The 23339-nt window shown below is 38.2% G+C and overlaps 1 protein-coding gene across 3 annotated transcripts in view; it reads right to left on the reverse strand.

Moving 5' to 3' along the window:
- Window positions 1–23339, reverse strand: part of EPB41L4A (erythrocyte membrane protein band 4.1 like 4A) — a 120713-nt gene that overhangs the window by 69899 nt on the left and 27475 nt on the right. For all 3 annotated transcript variants that reach the window (XM_015653647.3, XM_015653648.3, XM_033520482.1), the window contains exon 2: window positions 965–1069. In XM_015653647.3, coding sequence (XP_015509133.1) covers window positions 965–1069 — 105 coding nt within the window. The remainder of the gene's footprint in view (window positions 1–964; window positions 1070–23339) is intronic.

The following is a 23339-nucleotide window of genomic DNA, read 5'->3' on the forward strand; positions in this document are numbered from 1 at the left end:
TCAGTAGCAATCAGTAATCTTCTGCTTAATACAGGTCTAAATTCAGTCTTTATATGATCAACTTCTGGTTAACAGAAGAAATTGGCAAATATTTAGCCAATTCAGTAAGTTATATCTATATATAAATGAAACAGAATCTATGCTATCATCACAAACACTGGCTTCCAAACTGTAATGGCTTGACTTAATTTAACCATAGGCAAGGCACTATTCCCTTCATAATTTCAAGGTAGTATGAAGACCATCCTGTGAGTACAGCACTGGTTCCTGTTGCTGGGCACTCCCTGCTCCTCACCTCTGCCTGCAGCAATCCTGCACCAGCCTTTGGCAGGGCAGACAGTGCTGCTCCAAGACACTGCCTGCTTTGGCTGAAACATCTCAGCCCAGCTGAAACATCTCCTTATCTGCTTAGGACAGTAATGTCCCAGCAGAAAAAGCCTCAGATGTGAGGTGAGTCCCTGTCAAGGAGGCTCTGGAGACCGTGGGCCTGGGGGCACAGAGATGGTTCAGGCAGAGTGAAAATGGCACTGCCCAACACACCCTGAAACAAGTGTTCAGCCAGTGTAGCAGTAAGTGAGGCAGGCTGTGATGCACCCAGGGATGCTGCTTCCCAGGCACTGCAGGGCCAAGTGAGGCTGAGCAGCACAGAGCACCAGGCACTGGCTTCAGGGCACAGGGTTAAAGAGGAAAAAAATATCAATCCTACTTTCATAAGGTAAGTGTTTACTATTTGTACTTTCTTAACTTATTTTCCAACAACATTCAGCATTTGATTCCATTCCTATCTAAGATGTTAACGGCTACTCCAAGACTTTATTGCAAACAAAAGAAATTATTACTGGAAACCTGAGCCAGGAAACAGTGAAAGTTAGGGGAAGTATGACAATCTAATGCTTTACAGGCAAACAGCACAACAGGGTAAAATTTATATGTGGCAAATCCAATCTGCTGTGTTTTCACTCACCGTTTGATGACTTCGGTCACAGTAACGCAGTCCAAAGTAATCTATTTCCACCAGGTTTAAGTGGCGAAATACGTAGCCCAGGACAACCGACCCTTTCGTTGACTTCTGTGGGAAAGAATTTACAGAGCCTATTCACAAAGATGCTCTGCCTTTGTCAGCTATGTGCAGTGGCATTCATGCATTCAACCAGCTTTGTCTATTAAAAAAAAAAATAAATGGGCAGTTCCCAGTGCCTTTTAACAAAAATTTCAGCAGTACAGATGAAAATATTTTACATGTTTAAGAAATAACTCTGTAAAATACTGTTAGGAAGGTAGTAGTTATACAATACCAAAAGAAAAACAAACAAAAAAAACCCCACAGTTCTGGTGAACACAGCATTTTTCAAACCCCATTCACCCTTCCAGTACAGACCTGTCACTCAAATTCTGACAATGGAGATCAAGAGGCAAAACTGCCCTTAAGACCTAAATTGTACATCATTAACTTCTCTGTTACTAATCTTTGTAAAGAAGGTTAGGTTTTATTTGTTTTCTTGTAAAAAAAATTTTGATAGTAGAAGGGGGAGCAGTCCAACACCCTGAATTTAAATAGCACTTCATTAAGTGTGTACAGCAGTATATGCAAACAATGCTGGGGACAATATTGCAACAACATTGTGCTGTTGAGAATGGCCTATAAAAGGCTCACTTCCACCTGAATGCCTTGTATTTGTTGGTTTGCCTGGCAGCCAACAACAAACGAGGAAGATGGAGAATAATTACACAGAATGATCCCCCCACTCAGAATCAATTAGAGCCTTTGATGATTACAGTCCTAAATTCCGTAAGAAAATATGGTCATATCTCATAGTTAGGTTTTGCTTAACTGCTTCATATTTTATAAACTACTAGAATGTAGTAAAATCACCACAGAGAAAAGAAACAGAAAGTAGAAGCTGTGAGATATTGTTTGTGGAATTTCACTTTCTAACCTATGAACAGATAATTTCAAAATTAAAATAATACTGATTAAAAACTTCTTTAACTTAGTTCTGCTAGTGTAGTATCAATCACATCACAACAGTTAAGATCTATTTTTTTTCAGCAGGTGCATTTGATCAGGATTAATATCTAAACCCATGAGCAGAGGCAATACAACAATTTCAGGAGGCCACTCACACGCTAAGCAAGCCATGACAAGGCAAACATCTCTTGTAGGCTGGAAATTGCATATCCATGCTATTCACCAGATTTACTATATACTTGCTTAAAGCAGGAGATGTACTTGAAAGGTTCTCTTTTGTCTAAATCCATCAGGCTGGTTGTTTACATCAAGCAACTTCAATTACATACTCCTTCAATGTGTACAGTGAGCCTTAATGATCAGCCAGAAAACAGAGGGAAATCTGGGGGGAAACATAATTAAGGTAGGCAGAAATTCACTAAATCTCAATTCATCAAGTTGGATAAACCAGAGCAAAACAGTGATTTTATCATCTGTTTCATCAACAAGAAGCTGAACTCAGGTTGTGAGAACAAAGCAAGACAAGCTGTAGAGTGACTACCAGGAGCAGTGAAGAAAAAAGATGGAACAAAACAAAACACACCTTAACAAAATACTAAAAATAAAGGTTTGATTACTAGACAATAGGGGTTTAAGACTGAAGTAGTAATTGTCCTTATTAGTTTTATTTTTAAATCAGTTGTCATTCAAAAGAAGCACAGGAGACATCCCACTAAAATGGACATTGTTATCTCATCATTCATATACTGGACTCGATGATCCTGATGAGCCCCTTCTAACTGGATTGTTGAATGATTCTGTGTCTTATAAGGAAAATTACCTTCAGCATTGTTAGCTATTTCCATCATCATTTAAACAGTACAAAAATGTCTTGGGAACCTAGGACTGGACAAGCATCTCTAGAAGGAGACACAAGAAAAGTTCAAAATAAACAAGCAGCCCTGACTGGCCCATGCAGATAAATGCTTGCAACACTTCCAAATGGGCACTAAACATTCAGAGAACAGTTCAGACTAAAGGATCTGCCATTCAGAGTTGATGGTTTTTGACACCATTAACCACAGTGGGGTCAGTAAACCCTTGCAGAAGGTATAAAGAGGGTTGCCTGCACCATGGCTCACAGAACACATCGAGTGGTGCTCACCCAAGCCTTGCTCAGTTTCTATGATTGTGTGAAGTTCAAATCTGTTTGCTTTCAGTGAGCTTTTTCCTTGTCTGATCAACACCATTATTCACAGCATTGGCTGGTTTTCTAAGCAGCACTGAGAAATACTGATTGAGCCACCAAGATGAAGCTGTCAATTTCCCATTTCGCCTTACAATAATAGAACACAACCTTGGGAGTAATCGAAGAAGTTTAAGCCTTACTGAAGCTCAACTTAGATGACTCTGCACCAGTTACAATACAACTGCCCTTCTTGTCTGGAAGTCTGCTTCATTCAGCTGAGGACTGCACATGGAGTTTTTGGGACAGCTTTCCTTCCATGGACCCTAAAGCTGGCACGCTACCCCCAGGAAAAACATAGATTTCAGACATGGTTTGCTTAAAATTAAAACCTCTTTCCTTTCAGAGATAAAATGCTTTTCAATTGCTTTTTACTTAGAGAAAACATAAATGCCTGTTAATTTTTTCTCTTTTGATGCACCTCTATTAAAACTTCAATAATTGCAGGTCCTGCAGAAACAGGTGGTCTGGCTGTGAGGAAAGGTTGAGCAAACCCATCCAGCTTACAATGGCTGGGGGCTCTCCACCTCTACAGCAGCTCAGTGCTTTGGTCACCCTCAATCAAAACAGACTGCACTTTGTAGTCTCCACAGCCCTCTTTGCCAGTTCTTTTCACATCTTTCAGCAAAGCCTGCCCAACACAAAGAAGTGCTTTGCAAGGGAACAGCCAGGATGTGCGCCAGGACATATCCTCACACACTTCAAACCTCACCTTCCTTAACCTTGTATTTTCCCAGCGCTGGTGAGTACTGTCCAGGTAAAACACTGACCCTTGGTGAAACCACTGCAGACTCATTTTCAATTGAAGTTCTCATTTTTAGCCACATGATTTCAGGGTTTTATGCAATTTACATCTTCAAGTCGAGTCAAGAAAGTAGTTTTGCTGATGAATCCCTTAGTAAGTACTTCTCAGTTCTGAAACACATTTTTACCTCATTTGCTCAAAGTTTTGCAAACTAAGATAAACCAGCTTATTTCCCCCGATAAAATTACACCAAAATTCAGCAAAGCTGGAAACCAAAACTATCAAAGACATTAACAGGATTACATTCACATCACATGTCATTGCAAAAATTACATAATCTGCCTTGCATTAAGCTCAGACTTGCGAAAGGCTTGCATTCTTAGGGGTAAACCCAAGTACATTTGAAAATACCATCAGCAACTCTTTCAAGAGAGAACAAAGAATTGTTTCAATGAGTCATAACATCTTGCTTTACATGTTAGCACTGTGGCTTCGTAAACCAGAAAGGCAGGTTTATACTGGCTGAAGAAAATGACAGCCAGAACATTCAGGAGAAGGCTGATTTAACTGTAGTTTTCTTAATCAAATTGAAATTATTCTTTTAAAAGCAGTACATACAGTACTGTGTTTGAACATATTCCTATTACTTTATATTTAGGCACTAAAAATTTCTGTCTTTCACACAACTCACTGCTTTTTAGCTCCAGTGAAGTTCTTCTTGTTGGGTATTTTTTAATCTTCTCTCTCATGTTGTACAGAGCAGTGGAGGCCACATGAGAATTATTACTGTCATTAACTGAATTTAAAGACAAGATCTCTGCCCCAGTAGGATCCTAGTCCCTCTATTGAAGGAAAAGTGCTATAGGTAGTGAAGCCTCTTGTTATTAAGATAGAGTAAATCATTGTCTCTTTTAGACCAAGCAGACATTATGATGCTTTTCTCTTGAAAACAATGCAATCCACACATTCTACCTCTCACAACCCGAAAAAAGCTAAGGAAGCTGCAGAAGAATCCATGAGCCTTTGATCAGAAAAAGGGCTTAGAACTTAGGTTAAACATAACCTTTGCCTTTTGAGATGCCCATCAGAGAATCCTCCCTTATGCAGCACACTTGGAGACCAAATTGCAGTATTTGCCCTAGGTAAAGGTTACTAAGGAGAGATCAGAATTATGCACAAAGACAGCACATAATCATGTGTGAGGGTGAGCAGACACAGAGTAGAAATAGGTGTCTACAAACAGCATTTTCTCACTTTTCTTTCTGGCCTATTCTTCCTCCTTACCTCAAGCTCAGAAAAGACTAGACACCACTGCAGTTTTCCATCCCCTTCCCCTGACAAAAGCAGCAAGGCATGAAGCTCTGAAATCAAATTCTTGGTTTTTAATAGTGAAGACTAAGGACCCCTTTTCCCCAAGGCAGTGTGGCACCCAGGCTTCAATTTGCATACCACATGTCCAAGTAGAGAAAAGTGTTTAAATTAAAAATGTTTAACATTTACAAATATTCACCCAGACAAAACAGTTTAATCTTAATTTCCAGAATGCATGTCCAAACAGAGAAGAATTTACATTAGTGTTACTTTATACGTGCAAGGCATTCCCCAGCACAATCACGTAACAGAAGTAAATACTTTCAGAAACTGAGAATTCAACAAATACAAATGAAGCATCACAGGCTTCCCTAAGTATAAATCATTAAAATGAACCATCCAAAATGTACTAATCCATCCCTGCCTGTCTGCCTGTATTTCCCTGGCAGCAGACATGCCAACATGTTTTCAGATGTTTCTGTTTGAGAACTCCTTGGATTTGTGGATACAGGCACTCCCTACCACTGTTACCAAGAACTTGACACAGTGCCTGACCTGCCTGGATGTAACAGATGACACTGAATTCTCAGTGCTGTATATTAAGATACCTGTAGACCAGTTTAGCTTTCACTATGGTCAATCCATTACATTCCAGTCAGAAATCACTAATCTAGAAAAACTATCTGAAGATGCACCATGTTTTTCTGGGTTTGCAATTATTGTATCTGTCACAAATTTATCTGCTCAGGGGCAAACTCCTTGAAAGAGGGATACATTCCTAGGAGCATGGGCTCCAGCCAGTTAAACATCCTCCCCCTTGTAACTACTGGCTGCAGTACACTTTGAGCCACAGTCACAGATAGATGTAAATTAATTTACTTGACTCTAAAACACAGAAGAAAAAAAGTTAAAGAAATGATACTTTAAAAATGTTTGGCTTATGGGAAATTACTTCAGTTCAGTGGCGTCCCTATTGAGAAGAAGATGTAAGCAAGTATATTTATATTTATATACATGTATTTATATACCTGGTATAGCAATGCAATTTAGACCTGCACACACATTAAAAGGAATGCTCCAAGCAGGCAGCAAAGCCCAATGAGGAAAAAAAAAGATAAGTAGACAAAGCAAATAAGTAATGGGAAGACTACTAAATTTTGGAAACTTAACTAAACATTTACTAGTACTTTAAAATTGATCTCTCCTCTGCAATGAATGTTATTTTACAAAATGGCAGCAGCTGGTTCTGTTTAGGGGAATTCTAGACATATAAAATGTATTTTAAAATCTATTCACTAATCTATCCCTTGATATTAACATTATCCAGTTCATTAGCATCTACATTCACCATATGACAGCTGAATTAAGCTACCAACAATAACGCATTTCAAGTTCTCACAGAAAAGAGCTTTTCTGAAGAACTGAATACCAATGAACATTTCCATCATTCTCATATACTCTGAATAATTCTACACCTAAGAAAGGAACTATGACAATAATAATGAAATTTAAAAATAGAGAAACAACCATTCATTGGGAATGGTGAAGATGTAGGTTACTATTTTTATTTTTTTTTTTACTTTTTGAAACTGCTTTTCACTCACAGCTGTGTGACCTGGTGTACCTTCTTGTCAGGTGAGGGCCCTTTACTCTGGGAAGTGAGCAGCTCCATAGTAGAGCAGTTGGTGCAAGTGTTACCCTGGCAGAGAAAGGATGCTGTACTTACTCTCAACACATTCATTCTAAATAAAGCAGGCATCCCCTATTTTCTAGATGATTTTCATTACATGGTTTCGGCACTTTTTTTTCAGTCATTGAAGTATTTCTTAAAACCTTTCTCATATAAACTTGTTGCAATTTTAAAAGTATGGTTTTGCTGCTGCTTATTTTGGCATTCTTGATTTGCATTTTGTCCCCTTTTCAGTTATTTTGCCTTATTTCTTTTTTCTTTTGTCTCCCTTTACTTCTTATGTTTTATTATGGCAATATTTCTCATGTTAGTTCTGTCAATGCACATAAAAAATATCAATTGAGGAATAAATGCATAGCTATAATCTTATTTGTATCAGTTAATCTAGTCCTAGTATGTTTGGTTCTATTCCTCCTATTTGTGATTTTGTGATTTCTGCCTTTATGCCAAATGGAGGCATTTGAGGTACCAAAGCCTCATCCTGTTTTCTTTTCCTATGGTCATCCACTTAAACACCTATTTTAAATTAGTTGTTGCATACATTTTCATGGAGCATATTAAACTGATTATGCACAGCAGTTTCAGAGTACAGACACTTAAAATTTAAATATGTCACTTGCTTTGCTTAACTGCTTTAAGTGCAAGACTGACAAGGGAGAGTGTCAGTAAAGAGTTGAACTCTAAATGGCTTTCAGAAAGAGAAATGTTAAAAATTAAAGACTAGACACTCTGTCAAACTGCTCAGGGATTTTACTATAACTTCAACTGTTAAAGAAGTAAGAAAGTTATATTCTTGTTATAAGAAGTTAGCTCAAACTATTAGCTGGCCAAATGGTTAGAAGGTTTTTGGTGTTAGTTTGAGAAGTTTTTTAGGAGCAAGAAGAATGGGAAGGAGAAAAGGTCAGTGTACATCTTGCCAATCCTTTATTTTGCTATTTTTTCATTCAGAATTAATAGCTATACTGTCAGAGCTGAGCATAAATGCAGAAGCTTTTTTATACAGAGCTCCACTAGACTGAGCAAAAAAACTGTCACAGTATTGTCTCAGTACAGCTGGCCTGGACTGGAAAGGTAAATCTGACCACAACACAAATCCAACTCAGTAGCCTAGTTCATGTCTGAAAACGTCCCCAAATAAGATACAGAGGAGCCCCAACCATCCCTATTCCAGATTAGCAGGAAGTACATCACTGACCAGAGATCTGGGCAGAAAGAGATGCCAACCAATTAACTAAGCCCAGGAATTTCCAATCAAGTACATAAATGAGCTCTGAACAGTAAATGAGGATGTTTTATCTGACGAGCATCTGGATCTTCAGTCGTGGATTTCATCTCCCCACCCATGGGGAGCACGTAACACAAAACAAACGACCTTCTCATGCTTTCTCTCCCTCAACAAACCCCAAATTTGGTGCCCTGCTTACCACCTGCTCTCAGGCTTGCTAACCTCTTTGCCTTCAAGTCGCCTCTGTTCTTAGGATAATTATTTCTGCTGCTCTCTGACTTTTACCTGTCATCCCCCCGTTTTTCTTCCCCCTCCTTTAGTCTCTATTTCTCGAAGTCTTGTTAATGCTCTGCTCATGAAGTCAGCAACTTTTGATGGTAATTCTCAAGTAAATTCTCAATTTTTTTTTAAACCCTTTCTTTCTAAATCCCCATGTTCAAGAGTAAGGGCTACAACATAACAGCACATAGGGGCTTAAATCTTCAAGTCAATTCACAGCTTAGAAACCTCTATCAAGCTCAGTTAATTTTTTTTAATAATTTCTTATATTCTCCTTCTTCCAAAGCAATGGTTCTAGCATGTTTTTATCATCTGATTCCATTAACTGAACTGTGTCGTGATCAGTCAAGAAATATTACAAGAGAAAAAGTTACAAGAAAAACAGTGGAACCTTCTCAGATTCAAAACTAATGGAAAAGACAAAGATGATGTAATTCTTGAAAGGACAGAGACACCTTTTCTCTGGCATGGGTGAGTCAAGGAAGAGAGGGAGAAGTACAAAACAAAAATAGTATCTTTCTCCATTCAACAAGCCTTTCAAAGCACACAGATGTTTGGAACTTTCCTCTTCCACCACAAACCCCAGGGAGTCCTACCCCACCAGAGAGCTGCTCACATCCCAAAAAGCTTTTCCCAAACACCTGATAATTTTTAGTATTTAGAAGTTTTATTTCCAGTTTGATGAAGGTCAATTTCTCATTTGGACTGACACCACCAAGTTACTTACTTCTGCAGTGGTGACAGACAGAAGGTAAAGGAATACGTATATTATCCTGGAAAATGTACATACAGTTTCTATGCATCTTTGATAATTTCATTGCCGTGGTGCTTCTGAGAAAACTGATTTCATTCTACTGGAAACTTAATTCTCATTTATATTTCTCATAATAAAACTCTCGACTTTCATATTTTTTTTTTAAAAATGAAGACTGACATTTTTAAAAACGCCTTCATTTTTTGTTTAATAGACATTTCTTATTAGAGCAATGGAGGCTACACTGTAAGTATTTTTGTTCTAAAAATAGTTTTCCAGATATTCTCATTAACAAACACACACACAAAAAGAGCAGTCAATATGTTTGCACCAGGACAAGAATAAGTTACCCATTAGCAGGCCATAATGGCTGCTAATGGGGAATTCTATACACCTGCATTCTCTCCTTCTCCTTCTAGAATTTCTGTCTGTCCTGAAGAGATGCTATCCTGTGCCACACACTGCATGGGCTCATGTTACCATTTTACTGGTGCTGGGCTGCATTCAACTTCTACGGGCTTGACTGGGGGAAAAAAAAAAAACCCAACAAAACAAAACCAACATAAAAGCCCCTGCATGGGAAAGGAAGGACACTCACGGAGCCGCGGCAGCAGAGGGGCATGAAAAGGAGGTATCCATCACAGCGACCAGCTCTTGTAACCCTCTGCTAGTGCTGCCTGGCCCCTCACACCCACACTCACAGTCAGAGTGCCTCATTCAGCTGCCAATCAATTCCCGAATCGCTGCAGATTCCAGCCCTGCATATTCAGATACAACAGAATCCAAACCAGCTTTTTTTTTTTTTTCTGCTTTTTTTTTTTTTGTTCTCTTGTAGAATGATACACCTGCACATAAATAAACACAGAGCGTAAGTGTTAAGTTGAAATAGCAACACACGTAGTTTAAATTTAAGGCATCGACAGAAGCTGCAAACCATTAATTCGCTCCTTTGTGAGTGCGTGGCCGTGTCAGCAGCAGTTGTTTCCCCTCCCCCCGCAGCTCACACAGGACTATCGCTGTCTCCTGCCTGGCATCACTGCTCATCCCTGCCTGCCACTGCTCTGCTCCTTAATTAGATCTACCCATGGCGTAACCTAGGAGCTTTTGTGTGCTTTCCCGAGCCACTTCCCAGCTCCCTGCCCTTTCCCACACGCTGCCTCATTCCAGAGAGCACTGACAGCATCCTCCATGCTCACACCCCCTTGTCACAGACACTGCTGCTTCCCCAGCCAGACATCCTAAGTGTCTCCTGTGAACCGCACTCAATCCTCCCTCCACTACCCTGAACCACCTCCAATCTGTTTCTTCATTCTCCCCTGCCGACTTTGCCCTTGTTCCCAGGTGAATCAAGACAGGAAATTTCTCCATACTCCCGTGTTGTGGGACAGGTACAAGCAGAGACACATTTGACGGCTCCAAATGCAAGAAAATTGTTTTCGGTTTTGGTGCCCAGACTCAGGCATCAGAAACACGGGACCTGATAGGGGCAGTGTGAGACAGCCTTCTAACAGGACTTCACTGATAAAGTCTAAGGAAATCTCTCCTCAGAGAGAGATGCCAGCATCTTAAATGGGCTTATTTTAGGCATATCTTAAAAAAACCCTGAGAACAACGTATTTCTGGCATGGTGACCATGCTGACAGCAACTGTAGTCTTTGCTCCAAGAGTTTCTCAGACAAAAGTTCCCTCATTTTCTTTTTATTTGACAGCTGTTTTTTCCTTGTTTTACTCTTGGAAATAGCTACACTGATTTTAACAAAACTTTGTGAAATAATTCATTGTAGAGTTTGAAAGCTGGTGAGTAGAAAACCTACAAAGAGAACAACCAACTCCAGTAGGGCTAACAAACCTCTCCCTTGCACCTTCCCATCAGGAAAGTCCTACAAGCTTCTCACACTGAATTTACACCTATTTCCTCAGAGACTTCATTAAAAGGACAGTATTACTATGAACAAATTCTTGGGTAAGGAACTGTACTGATAACACATCTATCTCCCGATAAAAAGGTAATGCACAAAATATTCTGTGTGGTTCTAAGGGAAACTGTGGCATATTTTAGTGAGATATTCTTTTCCTGTGACCTCCATTCTTTTTCCCTTTTAGTAATTAAACCTCTCAAGTAGTGACTTGATGTTAATTACAGCCATTCAGGCAAAGTCCCTGCTTTATCACTGCTTAGTCTTCACTGGATCCCTAAAATGGGTAGTATATTTTGAAGTGCCTTTATATGATATGGGAAAACTGCACAAATCAGCAAACACAAGCTGCATGTTCACGTACTCATCAATAAGACTGCCACAATCTCTTTATTTTTGAGACTTGTTTAACACACCAAGTTTGTTGGGGAAAGATGTTTTTAACATGAGGCTACAAACCAATTAACTGCTATACCTTGATCTGAACGCTATTCCTGCAGAATGTTTTTATTCTTTGATATGGAACATTCAAGAAACTGAACATCTTATACATGGTATAATATGATATGTATGATATATACTTATATATTTGAGAGTGTATTTTTATACATGGTGGCAGCTTACCTATGTAAGTTAAAAAGAATATTCCATACAATGAGAAAAACAAACAAACAAAAATAAAAAAAACAACCTAACCTTAATTAGCATCTCTACAATACATCTCCATGAAGGAGAATATAAAACAATTATATACATGTGCAAGTCTAGATTAATTTCTTTATTGCCAGCTGATAGGCAGATTAGTGATAAGCATAGCATAAAGATCTGTACACAAACAAGACACACAGACTTTTTCAGAACCAGATCCTTCTTTCTTTACATTTAGTACAAAACTAACAAATATGTGCATTAACAAAAGTTGCAGAAATGTAAGCAGTTAACCCCTTAATGCTCACAGTCTCATTGTGACTCCACTGAAAAAAGGCATCCTTGCAGCATCTCCATCATCAGACTCAAGAGGTTAGTTAATGAAATGCCCCAGGCATATCACCCTTTCCTATTTATTATATTCTATGAGTCCACTTACACATCTCAAGCAAGAATGGAAACAGTTTTTAAAACAGCTTGCTGACTATAGACATGAAATCACAAACATATTTCACGTTAGGAAAAAAAGGAGTTGATTATTACCAGAAGACAACAAAAATCTGTTTAGATTTTTCACTGGTGATGTGAAAATAACTCGCTCAGATTTAAGTAAATGTGAAACTCATTACTGACTTTTAAGGCAGAGAATTTTAGATTAATGTTTGAAATAAGATTTTAAGCCTTCAGCCTAAAATTAGCCCACAGTGGAGCTACTGGGCTCATGTGCTTAATCACCTTTCTTTGGACCCAAACAGCACCCAGCTACCTCCAAATAATCGGAGTAAAAATTGATAACTGCAATAAAAGCAAAATAAAATATGAAACTGAAGGCTGATTGTAAAAACTCTTCTGCTTAAATCCCAAGATTGAAGGGAAGCCACTGGTGTATTGTCAAGAGTCTCCAGCAGAGAATCTCCAGTTCTGTTACAGCTGTACCCTGTCACAGAGCATTAGATGAACCTCAAACAATCATGTTTTAAAGGAATTATTTTAAATACTGCATATGCCCAACAAAATTCTTTCACTGCAGGCAAGTTATGACATGTTCTTCAGACCAGACCATTACATTTCAAATAGAAGATGACTACTTTCATTTTTAACTTGCTCAAAATGTACTTGGTTATGTCCAAATCTTAAAGGTAAAATCACTCATCTCTGATCTGTATTGAATACAAGACTTCTGGCAGCATTACTTTTGTTTACAGTAAATTTAACTTACAGGGTGATTTAGACAAAATCCTATTCACACTGAAATCCAAAGGTAAAAAAAAAACCAACAAAAACCATAAAAACCCTGCACAACCTATTACTTAAAGACAGGAGGTTCACACCCTTCAGTTCCGATCTGATTGCTTGAGGATAAAATAATGTGCTTTGCTTAGAGTAAAACCAGCAGCATATTAGCAGAACTAAATAAAGTAATAGCCTCTAGGCTTCCACTAGCATTTTAGTTAAGAGGCACCATTTCTGTAAATTTTTAAGGTCTAGCACTTAATGTGGTCCTCAGCCATGCCCATACTCATCCCTTCGTCAATGAGCTGCTAAATGAGATATACCAAGTTGTGCTTCTTGATGTTCTACTGCAAAGTCAGTGTCTCTCGTTTTCCAGAATTAATTGTGACTAAACACCCTTCCTTGTAAAATATAATATTTTAATTTTTGCATCCTTTTTCTTTCTGGTGATATGAACTCCTGCTAACAAAAGTTCTCTGCTGACAATAACCACATCTGGACTGTTACATAAGACAACACCCAAAACCACATTAGAATATAAAACTCTTTCTATGTATACATTTGTAAAATTATTTTTAAATAACTGTATTTTTTTAGAAGTGGAGGAGGCTGTTTTATTTTTCAGGACACCCCCCAAAATACTGATGTTTCCCAGCCAAAGTGAGATTTGAAACTTCATCCCATGTAGCTAATAAAAGAAGACAGACACTAAAATTGCAAGATTTTCTTTTTCCACTGAAAGGTGCAGTTCTGTATGAGTCAAAGTATGTTTCAGTAAATCCTTTCCACCATAAAAGTCTAAACCAAACATTTTATCCACCATGTTAAAGATTCATCCCAGCACTATTTCTCCCAAGCTCTGCTCCTTAGACACCACATTGGACTACGATGTCTCAGCCATGACTAAGGATCAATTTCATTCATTTATTTATTTTATTCATTTATTTTCCCTATTAGCTCTAGCTGAATTACCCACATAACAAATGTTCTCAACAACAGAATCATCCAGCTTCCCAGTTGTAACAAATCTAGCAGCTCTCACCAAGATGCCAAAGGTGCTTGACATCCCCATCCCTCTGCTAAAGAGTGGATGCCAGCCCACACAGCTGCTCCTGGGAGCACAGCTCATCTGCTTTCAATGAAAATGAACCAGGATAGCAGCGATCTCTCAGTTAAACTTCACAAATCTAATGGATTTTGACTTGCCATAGCCTGCTGATGTCTCAGTCAGAAACCTGCTGGGAATTTTAGGCAGGTATCCAATCAGCATGAAAATGAACAAGTCCCCCAGGTTGCAGAAGTTGCACTGGAGTAGTGATCAATTATCCCAGCCACAGCACAGAGCTAAAGGTCATTTGGTATTTCCAGTTATGCAAAATGTATGACATTTTAGCTGGAAATTGGCCATCTCCCAGGCAGAGTTATGCTGTTGAAATACGTAACTTATATCTATTGGGCCTGGGAGGACTACAACACTATGCCAGTGATGTACGTAGCATTCACACAGCTAATGAAGGAGGTGTATTGCCAGCGGCTTTACACCCGAGGCCCAGCCTGGACCTGCTGCCATGCAGCACTCCACCAAAGTCAGTGACTCAGGTCATTCATGGATGAATGGACAGCACTACCCCAGTATCTTCCCTACATTCTAATATAAATTTTAATAAAAAGTAAAACCACAGAACAGGCAAAAAACTCTCACTGATAGAAGGATGATCACAGATTATCCCAGCTAACTAAGAAAATATGGAAAATACTCAATTTGAACGCTGAAGGTTTGCCTGGTCCCACACACCCTCACTTCCTCCCAGAGTAATGTAGTTCTCACTTCTTCACAGTCAAACTGTTCACTCTTTTACAGTTGTCTGACAGCTTCTATAAACCCAGATATGACCTAGATGTTCCTCCCTGCTCCACGAGCAAAAACTTCTGGGAGCCCTGAGAAGAAAGGTGACACTGACTCCATTAGAGAATCATAGAAAAGTCAAGCTGGAAAAGCCCTTTAAGATCATTGAGACCTATCACTGACCCAGCACTGCCAGATTTGTAATACTAAACTATGTCCCTAAGTGCCACATGACCTCATCTTTTAGATATTTCCAGGGTGGTGACTTACCCACTTCCCTGGGCAGCCTGTTCCACTATTTGACAATCCCTCCACAAAGAATGTTTTCCTATTATCCAATATAAAATTCCCCAGCACTACTTGAGGCCATTTCTTCTTGTCCTATCACCTGTTCATGGGACAAGTAACCAAGATTCTCCTTCCAGGTGGCTGTAGAACAATAACGTCTTCCCTGAAACTCCTTTTACCCAGACTAAACAACCTCTCTCATCAAACAAATGTTCCAGACCCTTTCCCAGCTCCCAGAGAAGTTTCCCTTCTCTGCGCACGCTCCAGCATCTCACTGACTTTCTTGTTGTGAGAGACTCAAAGCTGAACACAGGATGTGAGTATTATCATAGTCTGAAATAAGCTGCTGACGTTTCCTCAGAAAAGGCAGTTGATGGATTTGAGGATGTCACATTTTGACACAGAAGCAGCACAGTATGAAAATCAAGTGCAAGCAAGTTAAATAAAATTTACTGAAGGCAAGTTAAGTAAGAGAAACCATCACCACCACTTGCACAGCTAGATTGAGAATGGTCCATGAAGGCTGCCAAGAAACACATTTTGCTCAATTCAGAGCTGTTGGTTGAAGCAGAAATAACATTATTGTTTTGCTAAATGAGAGGAACACAACTGTTATACCATTCAGAGCTGTAATAACCCAAACAATGCTGGAGCTTCCATCTTGGGTAGGGGGACAATTATCACTTTGGCCAAATTATTTGGATAATAATTTTTGGAGATGAGAGGGGCAGTTTCTCATTACTGTTTACCTGAGGTAATCCTTCATGTATATCTTCTGTATCACTCTATTTTAGTCCATCATTACAGGTATAAATCTTGGTTTAAAAAAAGACCTAGCAATTAGCAAGAACAAAATCAGTGCATGTTTTTACAGAAAATAGACTACACCTAGCACTAAATGTAAGAAGATAAAAGTATGTTAATATTCAAGAATTGAGATGTTTGTACATTTGTATCGACTTAGTTTTGTCCACAAGTATCATAAATACTATTAAAGCTCTTCCTGTTTCCTGATAGGAAAGTCTTCTCTGTACCTATTCCCACAGTAAGAATCTATTTTTTTCCATTTTTCACCTCCACATTTGCAAGCATGCTCATGCATCCTTTCTGTAACAAGAAACTAAATGCTACTTAATGCTTATTTGCATATTTATCTACCTCTTCTTAATTTTTTGTATAAATCTGCTAAAATCAATATAGCTGAGATATGGCCAAGGAAATTTCAGCATTTTATTCCTAAACCTAATATCATCAGACAATACCAAGATCCAAGCAGCTAAAACAGGTTAATTACCAAAATCCTGTTGAAGAAGCCTACACTTCAAATATACATCAGTGAACTTCACATTCATTGTGCAGCTCCTTCTTTCAAATTAGAAGAAAAAAAAATTACAATCCTAGTCATGAAACCCAGTTTTAAGTTCTTTCCCCGGAGATTATAAATGCATTGCACATTTGACAATGACAAAAAAAGAATTAAATCTCCATCTGGTTAATTTTATGAGTACGAGTCTTAGAGACTCAAGACTTTTCAGGATTTCCAGAAGAGCCTCAGCTGGGTTCACAGGGCAAAGACCTCTAAACACACGGTGTTCAAACAACTGTTACAAAGCAGATGGCTGCACCGTTCCTGGTGACAAAACTGAAGAAAATGTTTGAATAAATTAGATGCACAGCTGTTGAAAGTCAAAGTCAAAGACGTTGTTGGCTCACCAAACAGCAGAATATTGTAGGCCTTACTACATTCCACTATACAATGTTTGCTCTCAGATCTGTCACAAAGGAGCAAAGGTGTGCAACTCTACGGTCAAAACCAAGTGGCACAAGTAGGCTCCAAATACTTTAGTGTTTGAACAGTCAGCCAGCAACATGGTTGTTTTGACAGCACTCAACTCATTGTGTCCTGATCCTGCATTCACTGCATAAGCCAGATACTATTCAGGAAAACTGTATTTCGTAGAAGGACTTATATACATAACATTTACCAAAATAAGCAAACATTTAAGACCTAGCAAACAAACTGGGAAGATTAAGATTTCTATTTTATGGAAAAGGCAATATTTGGAGTCCAATCTTTTAGTAACTTACTTGAGAAATAGATGCTCACTTAAAATAGCAAGAAGAATACATTGCCACTAAGACTATGAAGAGGGGAAATATTTCCTTTTAAGTCATTTTATAGCCATTATAATATCTATTTTTGCCTGCTTTCAGAAGCCAGACCCAAAGAAGCTAAGATCAGTTGCAGTTAATTTGGTATATTCACACTCCTACCATCCTGGGAAGGTTCTGGGCTAATTAGGATCAGAAATTACACATCAAAAGTCTTGGTAATTTATAGCCACCATATCTAGACAGGGATGAAGTACAACTTTTTTTTATATTGTTTATGGACCAACATGAGAAAATGCATGTTTATTCCTCACTCTCTCCTGGTTGCTTGACTTACATCACATTGATTAAGCCTCCTTTCTGTAGAAATGTGAGTTTATCCAAGTCCTACACAAAGATAAACCAGGATAAAGTTCTGCAGGCGGCCACACAGGTGGCTAGTGGGTTGGACCACATGGACATAAATGTCTGGGAGAACTTAACTACATTGCAGAGAAATCAAGGGAGGATGTAGTTACAGCAAGAAACAACAGACTCTCATCACAGATGCAGAGTAAGAAAATAAAACGATCACAAGATGTAGCAAAGGAAATCCCACACTGGAGAGGAAGTGCAGAAACAGGCTGCCCACAGTCACAGGTTACAGAGCTTCTGCCATTAGAGAGACTAAAAACTTACCTGGGACAGTCCCTGCTCTAACTTGGAAGGAAGATAAACTCCATGACATCCTTCCAGCTTTAATGATCCTATCAAACAACTTAACACAGCCCTCAAAAGAGAGCCAATTAATGCTGTATCATTGTATCTGCATTTGTGTGAAATTAGACTAGTATGTGAATACGTGTAAATAGTAGTCTGGGGTAAGGATGCCCATATCCCCGGCTTCCAAGGATGTAATAAACCTTTCTCATACAGATTTTTTTTAAATAAATGTATATAATTGATAGAACTATAAAAATAGTGTGGATAATGGGAGGTAGTCTGTAAAACTCCACACTCCTAACAGAGCTTGTACAGACCTCTAGTAAACAAACATTATCCGTACTTTTCTATTGAAATGGTTATAAACAGTACACTTACTGTTCAAAGACATCAGAGTATTGTTTAGCCAAATTCTGCTCACTTTAACTTTAAAAATATTTTGAAAATATAAATACACAAACTGAAAAATATTTTTATGCAATTGTGACAGCATATGATTAATTCGTAGTGGACACTCTCATAGTGACTATTCCTACAAAAATACTTTATGTTCATTTTTATACTGTTTATGCAAAAGGAAAGCAGGAATTAAAAGAAGTTACACAAATCTCTTAGATATTAACTACAAGTCTTAATTGCAGGCCATTTAATTCCTCTTAATTGCAGTGAGATATTCCAGTGCTAACCATCAAGTCAGCTTAACAGTAAAAGTAAACCCACCAGAAGATAGGTTATACACCAAGTCAATTACACAACTCAGCTCTGTTTACCTATAGCAAAATTTCCAGAAATGTTGCCTCTGAGGAATTTCTAAAGAGAACTGTTAGAAACTCGAGGTCAGCAGCACTTGTCATGTGTTCTTTTCAGTAATTATTAACAGAAGACTCTTAGTTCAAGCAGACTATTTTCAATAAATTACTGTGCTGCTAACAGAGCCACTTTGAAAAAATGTCACAAGCATCTCAGTGACCCACTTAAAGCTATTTCAATCACAGCATGATCTGATAACTTAGTATTAATTATAACATGACTGACTTTACAATTCTTACATTTACTTTTGTCTTTCATAGTTCTATTCAACCAACTTAGCTTTATGTACTACTATGAGTTATTACTGTTGAAACGAGAAAATTATGGACAGTTTAAACAGGGTCAGCTATAATCACCTCTACTGTAACAGGAAAATGCTTTGACTTTCCTCTGGGAAATGCAATACCAAACTGAATTTGCTTACATTTATCAACTAGATGAGGAAAGAAGCCCAGTCCCAACAGAAAATGGAAATCAATCTTTCACTCTTCAGCAATTACTGCTGGCAAAAATGAAAACAGAGCCTTGCCATTACACAGAGCTGATTATCTCAGAACTTAGCACTGAACTTATGGATGTAATTTCTGCCATCTACGTCAGAGAGTGAAAACTGCTATGTTTTTGAAACATTACGTTGAGAGAGAAAAACATTTCTAATGCACAACTTATAATTAAAAAACACAGACAGTTTTCTTACTAGAGCTTTGTAACTCAAGCAGTTCACAGCAAAATCTGCAGCTACAATTTGTTTCTCTTAAAGATTAAACTTCATTCTTCATTTATATATGGAAATGAGAAAGACAGTGTCTGAAAAAATGCAGCATTGAATACCAAATTCCAAGGATCTTCATCTGAATTTTTTTTCTTTTCCTTTTCTTCTATCATGGAAGAAACAAATGCTCCCTATAAAACTCGGGCAGACTATGTAGTACCTCACAGTTCAAAGTTATCTCCAAAACAACAGTTGCAAGTAATTTAATGATTAAAAAAAAATAAAGAACAAATTCATTAAAAGCTGCTTGTTCCAAAGGCAAAATGTTTTTTAGTTGCAACGAGCAAAGCCCTGGCTCATCATGGGCTAGGCACCATCAGAACTGTGTAAGTTTAGCATTTAAAAGCAAAGTTCCTTTCCTGCCAGCGTACTCCTTAAAACTTTATACTGAAATACCTTTCAGGGAACATTTCTTACACTTTTTCTTTTGCTGTTTTATACAGAAAAATGAAAGAAAACATTCTGAACTTATTTCATTAGTCAAGACACTAGGATAGTCTCCCAGGGCAAAATTATTAGGCTATTTCATAGCCTCCACTATACAGGAGGTTATACAGGCTAGATAACTGATGGCTTCTTCAGATTACACCTGTATACTGGTTTAAATAGGTGTAATCAATTAGCATGCAAGACATTTGTGTTAGTAATGCACAATGAAGATATTTATCCTACTGGTCCCTCATTTTCATATCTTTACAAAGCTGTTGGAAAGAAAATAAATGAATTCAAAATTTCAGCCCAAATCTCTGGTACTGAAGCCCCAGGCTCTGTTTTGGAAAGGAATATTGTGATTTTTGGACCCCAAACAGATATGCCAGAAAATCTTGATTTAAAGCTGTTGCATTAGGAATTGGTCCAATTCCTCTGTAAAACAGGAGAACTGAATCAGGTCTCAAACAAGAAATTATGCTGTGGATGAGAAGATCACCTGTTAGTTACACCATTTTCCATAGGCAGGTTCCACAAGAGCAACACATTTTAAATACAAAACCTTATTTCCAAGCGTTTCAAACAAACTCAGTTGAAGAATACAGAAGACTGTCATTAACATGGATTATTAACATTGTTGGCTTATTCTTCCATGTGGTGACACAATGCTACTGTCTACTTCAGGCCTCCCAAACTCTTTGGAATCCAGTACACATGGCCTTATCTCAGTGGCACCTCAGGATGCAGCAGTCCCCCATGTCCTCACATCCAGATCCTGCAGTACCACAGAGCTACCCTGAGGCTGAGGAATTTGCAGCAGCCTGCTGCCAGCTTGAGAAGGCTGTGGCCATGCACCTGTGCCTGCCAGTAGCCTCTGGCATGGAAAGTTCTGAGGCATCCCAGCAGACAAGTTTGTTGCAAGCACAGAAGAAGAAATTCTAAATGTATTCTAATGCATTAATATGTAACATCTGGTTTAACTCCAGCCAGTGCTCACATTATCCACACAGAAAGACAGGTGAATTGATCCTAGGCCATTTAATTCCTCTGAAATTGAAAAAAAACCAAAACACTACTGGAGGTTCCAGGATCCAGTAATGTGTTTTTCAATTAAAAACATTCAGTTTCTTAGAGAAATAAGTAAACATTATGTAAAAGTCAACTTGATTCCTAATTTGCTGGCCTTCAACCAGCACAACAGTACTGTGTTGGTTGGTGTAATCATAAAATTGGTCTATTTTCTTTCTATAAATGATCTTGACCTTTGCAGTTGTTAGAATGCATGTTCTCAGAGAGCCTGTCTTACCTAGAGGCTCAGGTTATTTTCACAACATTGGGGTGCAGCACATGCACAGAAATATCTGGGAGAACTTTACACTTCAGAGAATTCAAGTGAGGACATAGTTAAAGCAAGACACAACAGAGACAGACTCTCATCACAGATACACAGTAAGAAAATAAAATGATCAGACGATGTAGCAAAGGAAATCCCACACTGGAGAGGAAGTGCATTTTCATTACAGGAAGAATAGTATTAATACGCACCAGTAGTAAAAACCATTAAAAAGTAGGTGTTTCACACCAAGGCTAAAGTGCCTTATAAATCCTAAAAACTTAAATTATCAAAAGTGTCAAAAATCTACTCCTTCTAAAGCCAAACTAACATGAAAAGTATTTGAAAAATCATTAAAAGCCACAAAACAAAAGGTGTATAAAACAAGCATAGACAGCTTTTATAACTAGTACCTTTTTAAAATACAGCTAAATATTTTTGAACTACATTAAGTGGTAGAATAGAACTGAATACATCAACTCAGTGCTAACACTGGGGAGGGAGAGCAATCCACCATGACTATGGCCAAACACATGTATAACTTAGTATTTTCTTAATATTTCAATTTATCCAATACCCTTCTTCATTAATATAAGCAGCATTATGATAACCCTTTACAATAATATATTCTTGTTCTAATTGAAGGAAACCGGGCTGCTAACATTTTGTGTCCAAAATCTTTATGGTTATCATGACTAGACTTGGCTGGCTTCCAGATGCCCACCCAGTTACTCCCTCACTTCCCCACTTCAGCTGGACAAAGGTAGAAAACAAGATTAAAAGCTCATGGGTCACGATATGGACAGAGAAATTGCTTCATCAATTACTGTCACAGGCAAAACAGATTCAGCTTAGGAAAAGGTGATTTAATTTGCTGACAATTACAAGGATGGTGAGAAACAGCAGCAAAATTTAAAATGTTTTTCATTTCTTCTTCCCAGGCTCAATTATACTTAATTTCTGAGTCCTGCTTCCCTTCCCCAGGCAGTGCAGAGGGATGGGAACGGGGGTTTTGCTCAATCCACGACTGCCCCTCACTGCCACTCCATCCTTTCTACTTTCCAGTTCCCCTCAAAGAGACCACCCCTGCAGACCCCACCACAAAAACCTCGCCATGTAACATAATGCAATTGCGTAAACAGACTGCAGAATAAGCCTCTGAGAGCCTGATTATAGTGTTCCATAATGATGTTATTTCAGAGGGTGGGAAAAGCTCTTTTTATACGTTTCATAACATTTCAGCTTCAGCACCAGAAATATCATATGCAAAAATTTCCTTACCCAAAATAATTAACCACAGTCAAGGAAAATAAAATAAAACCAACAATTCCCTTTGTGTAAAATAAATGTGTATTATGACAGGGGTCTGTTTTTCCCACACACACATGCAAATTTTGGAGCCTGCTATAGCTGCAACACTTTACTGGAGATGTCTGGCAGTTATAAGTAAATCTACCCTAAATAATGTTTAAAAGTAATAATATAAAAACACCAGTGAACCATTAATTAAATTAAATAAATGTCGTGAGTTATAGATCCTAAAATACAATTTTTAGTAGAGAAATGTCTTCCAAGTTCAAAGGAAGGCTTTGCAGGAGTTTTTCTATGACCTGCAATATAAGACCACTCCCCCTTAGAAAAATCACAAAAGTGACAAGTAATGTGATGAAAATAACCTGACCCTCTAGGTAAGACAAGCCCTCTGAAAACACGCATTCTAACAACTGCAAAGGGCAAGATCATCCATAGCAAGAAAATACATCAATTTTATGAAGTAGGTTTGTGTCTTGCCAAGATGTAGCTCTGAATGGAATTTGGGAATCACCAGGAATAAACAAGTGAAGCTCAGATCACAGTGATGAAGTCATTAAGCAATGGCAGGGAGAGAACACAACAACCCCATGAACTTCTGTTCAGGTACGCCTGTAAGAAGGTGGCAATACTTTCACATAATTGAAGAAATGTAACTAGTTCTTTGGTTCTGTACTTCAAGAAAGAAAAACTCATTCATATGAGGATTTTTAAAAAATTAACAGATAAAATCTGAAAATC

This window comes from Parus major, chromosome Z, assembly GCF_001522545.3.
Source record: "Parus major isolate Abel chromosome Z, Parus_major1.1, whole genome shotgun sequence".
In the NCBI taxonomy this organism is placed as follows: Eukaryota; Metazoa; Chordata; class Aves; order Passeriformes; family Paridae; genus Parus; species Parus major.